General features: G+C 35.7%; 1 protein-coding gene across 1 annotated transcript in view; it reads left to right on the plus strand.

Moving 5' to 3' along the window:
* The window catches only part of LOC128664757 (muscle M-line assembly protein unc-89), a 14135-nt gene extending 8130 nt beyond the window's left edge, over positions 1-6005 (plus strand). The window contains exons 6-7 of the mRNA XM_053719565.1: positions 3167-3229; positions 5899-6005. Coding sequence (XP_053575540.1) covers positions 3167-3229; positions 5899-5952 — 117 coding nt within the window. The 3' untranslated portion in view covers positions 5953-6005. The remainder of the gene's footprint in view (positions 1-3166; positions 3230-5898) is intronic.
* The last annotated feature ends 658 nt before the right edge of the window (positions 6006-6663 follow it).

Raw genomic sequence — 6663 nt, forward strand, 5'->3', positions numbered from 1 at the left:
AGCGCTAAATGAGTGAATAATAACACATAAAGTGGAGGGGATGGACTCCCCGGGGTTAAATACAGAGATAATGTCTCACGAGCTGAAAAAAGAACAGGTAGACACGTTTCAGCTTACAGCCTTACTCTTTAAACTACCAATAGCCCTTAAAAGGGCCTTTTGCAGGGCATTGCCCCAAAGAAATCAGCTCTTTTACCTGTAAAAAAAAATACAAACACCCCCCAATAGTAAAACCCACCCACCATCCACACAACCAACCCCCCCAAATAAAATACTAACTAAAAAAACCAAAGCTCCCCATTGTACTGAAAAGGGCATTTGGATGGGCATTGCCCTTAAAAGGGCATTTAGTTCTATTGCGGCCCAAAGTCCCTAATCTAAAAAATAAACCCACCCAATACACCCTTGAAAAAATCCTAACACTAACCCCCGAAGATTCACTTACCGGGAGAAGTCTTCATCTAAGGGGCAAGATGTCCTCAATGAAGCCAGCAGAAATGGTCCTCCAGATGGGCAGAAGTGGTCCTCCAGACGGGCAGAAGTCTTCATCCAGACGGCATCTTCTATCTTCATCCTTCCGGCGCGGAGCGGGTCCATCTTCAAGACATCTGACGCAGAGCATCCTCTTCAAACGACGTCTTCTTTGTAATGAATATCACTTTAAGTGACGTCATCCAAGATGGCGTCCCTTAGACTCTGATTGGCTGATAGAATTCTATAAGCCAATCGGAATTAAGGCAATCAGCCAATAAGATTTAGCTGGCATTCTATTGGCTGTTCCAATCAGCCCGTCTGGAAGCTTTTTATTTTATTTTGATAGGGCTATTAGATTAGGTGTAATTAGTTTAAAGATCTGTAATTTGTTTTTTATTTTCTGTAATTTAGTGTTTGTTTTTGTGATTTAGCTAATTTAATTTAATTTATGTAATTGTATTTAATTTAGGGAATTGATTTAATTATAGTGTAGTGTTAGGTGTTATTGTAACTTAGGTTAGGCTTTATTTTACAGGTAAATTTGTATTTATTTTAGCTAGGTAGTTATTAAATAGTTAATAACTATTTAATAACTATTCTACCTAGTTAAAATAAATACAAACTTGCCTGTAAAATAAAAATAAACCCTAAGCTAGATACAATGTAACTATTAGTTATATTGTAGCTATCTTAGGGTTTATTTTATAGGTAAGTATTTAGTTTTAAATAGGAATAATTTAGTTAATGATAGTAATTTTATTTAGATTTATTTAAATTATATTTAAGTTAGGGGGTGTTAGGGTTAGACTTAGGTTTAGTGGTTAATAAATTTAATATAGTGGCTGCGACGTAGGCGCGGCAGATTAGGGGTTAATAAATATAATGTAGGTGGCGGTGATGTTAGGGGCGGCAGATTAGGGGTTAATAATATTTAACTAATGTTTGCTAGGTGGGAGTGCGGCGGTTTAGGGGTTAATATGTTTATTATAGTGGTGGCGATGTCCGTAGCGGCAGATCAGGGGTTAAAAATGTTATTATAGTGTTTGCAATGCGGGAGGGCCTCGGTTTAGGGGTTAATAGGTAGTTTATGGGTGTTAGTGTACTTTTTAGCACTTTAGTTATGAGTTTTATGCTACGGCGTTGTAGTGTAAAACTTATAACTACTGACTTTAGAATGCGTTAGGGATCTTGGACGTAGAGGGTATACCGCTCACTTTTTTGGCCTCCCAGGACAGACTCGTAATACCGGCGCTATGGAATTCCCATAGAAAAAAGGGTTTACGAAGTTTACGTAAGCCGGTTTGCGGTAAGGCCAAAAAAGTGTGCGGGGCCCTAAACCTGCAAGACTTGTAATACCAGCGGGCGTAAAAAAGCAGCGTTAGGACCTGTTAACGTTGCTTTTTTACCTTAACGCACAACTCATAATCTAGCCGATAGAATTTGACGGTAGATAAGAACCAAAAAGGACCATTAAGTCTACCCATATTGCATGTTACTTTTTCCTTAGGATAACCTTATACATGTCCCAGGCATTTTTGAATTCCTTTACAGTCTTTGTGTTTACCCCCTCAAATAGAAGTTTATTCCATTAATCCACCACCCTTTCTGTAAAAAAAATGCTTCCTCAAACTTTAGATTGTGACCCCTTGTTTTGGCATATACTACTCCTATTCTAAACACCTGTTTCCCTTCAGTTTCTATAGTTACCCAAACACTTTCTAAATTGTCATTTTTTTCTACAATTTCAGTTATAGAAACATAGAATAAGTTATAGAAACATAACTGTCTGCATTTGTGTGTGTGTGTGCATATGTGTGTGTGCATATATGTGTGTGTGTGTGCATATGTGTGTGTTTATATGTGTGTGCATATATGTGTGTGTGCATATGTGTGTGTGTGTGTTTGTGTGTATATGTGTGTGTGTGCGCATATGTGTGTGTGTATATGTGTGTGCATATGTGTGTGTGCATATGTGTGTGTGTATATGTGTGTGCATATGTGTGTGTGTGTGCATATGTGTGTTTGTGTGTATATGTGTGTGTGTGCGCATATGTGTGTGTGTATGTGCATATGTGTGTGTGTGTGTGTGTGCATATGTGTGTGCATTTGTGTGTATATGTGTGTGCATATGTCTGTGTTTGTGTGTGTTTGTGTGTATATGTGTGTGTATGTTTGTGTGTATATGTGTGTGTGTGCGCATATGTGTGTGTGTATGTGCATATGTGTGTGTGTGTGTATGCCAATTCAGACTTGTGACTGGAGTAGACATGGCTTGCCACTCTCATTTTCTTAGCAAAACTTGCATTGTTTTTCAGTAAGCTATCTTATATTTGCTGAGGCCAGTTAGGAGCAGATATGTAGCAGTGTTAGGCTAATGGTATCTGTAGTGTGCACTTCCAGTTCTGAGAATTGCAAAATACAGTTTTCAAATTTAAATTACAAGACAAGGGGCATAAATAAATAATGAGTGTACAAAGCTATATATTTTTTACTATTCATATTTAAATTTTATGGGGAATTTAATTTGAGATTTATGTTCTTTGATGTGTATTATGCATCTTTTAGGGATTCTATTCACAGATAATGAACTTGTAATCTGATATACAATAGGTTTATTATTTATTTATACAATAATTATAACAATTCCACAATTACAATTGTATCATAATGGTTTTAATCTTGTATTCTTTAGGTGAAACTTCCTGGTTTTCTAGAAAAGACACCAAGAGAAACAGAAAAGCATCCAATTAAGCTGGTGAGGATACAGACATTACTCAATACATGTGTCATTTAAACATAACAGGGTGTATAAGGGTTTGGTGAGGCCTGCAGGTACTACATCTGTGTGGGTATAGAATGGCACAGCACTGCGTGAGAAAGCTGGCACTGCTGTTGTATATTCTGCATATTGTTGTGCATCTGTTAAACATAATGAGCATAAAACAATATATAGATTCTGGCGATTCTGAAGACTTGAAAAATAGATAAGAATTACTGGCACTAGCTATTGTAAAAAATAGGAATTAATGGAATAAATAGTTAAATTCCGGTGCTACCCCCCATATATAATGACAAATACAAAATAAGGGTAGGTGAGAACCTAAGTGGGGGTTTAATTTAGCACTCCTTCCTTGAATTTTAAAAGTAAACTTTAATAGTATTAGTTTAAAAGAAATAAACCTTTTATAACCTCTTATATTAATGTAAAATACCTCAACCAAAAAGGAAAAGAAAACTAAGTATCGTCATCCCCCTGTTTCCTGGCCGATAACTGCTTCAGGCGACAGGGATGACTGATACCATATAGTAAATATAAAAAATAGTGCAAACAGTAATACACAATTCAACACAAACGCGTTTCGGCTGTTGTATCAGCCTTTTTCAATGTGTAGTGAGAAGCCGAGGCCCGGGTGCTGCCTCTTAAAATACCTTAACCCATATCGTAATTGTCCAATCAATTCGTCCTAGAGAATACCGCCCCCCTGCTCACCAATCACAGTCATACATGCATCATACAATGAGGGCGTGTATTTACAATGGGTCTCCCAGGTGGACAAGAAATATTTTTGTGGATTTTAGGCAGAATATATAGCGTGGCAATTTTAGGGTTAATTATTGAAAGATATTTATGTTCTTTGAGGTCAATAACATTCTCAGAAAGGGCTGTATCAATCAGTTTATTGTATTTTTCAAGAAAATTATCTGTAGGGTTCCCCAATCATTTTTTATAATTAATCACATTATATAACTGTCTTTTGGCCTCTTCCACATACATAGTCGTAGGCCATAATACTACTGTATATATAGACAGATAGATAGATAAATATAGATATGTATTTTACATGAAAAGTATCATATATACATATATATATATATATATATACAGTATATATATATATATATATATATATATACAGAGAGAGAGAGAGAGAGAGAGAGAGAGAGAGAGAGAGAGAGAGAGAGAGAGAGAGAGAAATATATATTTCATAATAAAATGTACATTATTTTCTATGTGAAGAACACAGGGATGTAAAATATGCGTTTTGCGCATTGCGTTTCTAAATTTAGATCTTAACACGGTCAGGTTAGCGCACATGAAAACTTAGTAATCTTAAGGAACATTTTTGAAATATTACATTAAAATATATTAAAACAAATTATTAAAAATTATAAAACATACTGTAAAATATTCTAAATAATCCATAGAAAAAAATCTTGTTATCATTTCTAATACAGGTTACTTGAGGATGAATATCTCACTCTTCCATTCTCTTATGTTTGTTTAATGTATGTTTACCAATCAATATGAAGGATATGTGGGGATGGTGGAAGGGGGACCGACGTAGAGTTTGGCTATATATATAAACACCTGGGCTAATTGAGGAGCCGTTGTCCTGCAGCATCTTGCATGATGCATTAGGCAGGAAAATGTGACTGACATTTTTCAGAACAAAATCTACTACTCATTTGTTATTCAAACTAAGTGCTTTTGCATTGTCTCTATATTATGCTTTTATTGATTATGCTGTACTACTGTGTTTAGTGGTCCACTTCTAATACAAGGGCAAAGAGTGTGCTAATAGCTCTATCCGTTAAAAGTATAGAGCACTCTAAAGACCTTTCAGCCATTTGAAGATGCTTTGGTTAAAATATTTATCTATGCGCATGTTTGCACAAAAGATAGAGCACCCTGCACTATGAACTGAGCTCCACTTGTAATGTAGCCCTGTATCTGAATCATGGACTTTTTAAAGTGACTTCCATGTCTTTTTAACTCTATCAATCAGAGAAATGATTTATGGATATTTGTCATATATACTTTTATTTTCAGTGTGCTAGACAAAGTACAGAAACAGCTGTCAAGGTCCATCTGCCCATGCTTGCAATGATATCCTTAAGGCATCTACAACTTCCTGTCTTTATTGAACCTGTGGGCTATGTCCTTCACGCACATCGTACACAGTCTGACCTCATTCATTAGGACATAAGACAACTTTCACTATCTATTCTGCCCTAGAGACAAGATTTTTTGTAATCCTGACTCCAAATCCCCACCACATGGTATCAATTAAGCATCACAAGTTTGGACACTGGAAACTTGGCTTGACATATGGGACACAAAAGGAAGAATTACCCATATTTATATACAATCTGTTGACACAGAAAAATAAAAAAAACAGAGCAAAAAACACATCATAGTCCATCACTGAATTGGGCCATCATTGTCTATATATAATATCAGCGTATAAAAAATATGACTATACATCTCCAAGCTATATAGTTGTCCAATATGTGCATTACACAGAGGTAAAGTGTTTATAAATGTTAGTTTATTACTGAATGTATAATATAAATATTTTAAAGAAGCTATATATTTAATTTTAGAAAAAAAATAAAGAAAATTCTATTGTATTTCTTTTCTAGATACCACGAGGAGAAGTCACAGATAACTCCGTGTATGAGAACCTACCATCTTAATTTGCATGAAGTTGTGAAGTTCCTGTTCATTAAATCCATGAAAATCTTCAAAATCATAATAGAAAAAAGTTTTTTTGATCAGACCTAAGAAATTTGAAAAGCCCAACAATATATGAGTATCTTTTAGATTTTATATATATATATATATATATATATATATATATATATATATATATATATATATATATATATATATATATATATATATATATATATAAATAAATACATACATATATATATATATATATCAGGGGCATATTATGGCCTAGGCGAACAAGGCCGGTGCTTAGGGTAGCAGATTTGGGAGGGGCAGCACATCTTTACAGAGAAGACAAGGCACGTGCGTTGATTAAGTTTGCTCTTCACAGGCAGTGCTCCTTTAAACCGTTGCTTCATTTAGAGCCACCAGCATTTTTGCAGTGGAAGCGTTCTTGGTGAGAAACTTGCTTGGGGATATGCTTACAAGGTGAGGCTGAAGGAGAAGACCTTGTGCCGATATGCTGCCTCCCCTTGTCAACTATAGTGGGTCTGCGAGCGCAGTACTTAAATAGTAAACGGACACTTAAAAAGTGTATTCTTCTTTCCCTCCCTTCCTCTCTCCCTTCTTTCCCTTTCTCCCTCCCTTCCTCCCTCAACTCACTCCCTCAACTCCCTCCCTTCTTTCTTTCCCTCCCTCCCTTCTTTCCCTTCCTCCCTCCCTTCTTTCCCTTC

Source organism: Bombina bombina, chromosome 6, assembly GCF_027579735.1.
Source record: "Bombina bombina isolate aBomBom1 chromosome 6, aBomBom1.pri, whole genome shotgun sequence".
NCBI lineage: Eukaryota > Metazoa > Chordata > Amphibia > Anura > Bombinatoridae > Bombina > Bombina bombina.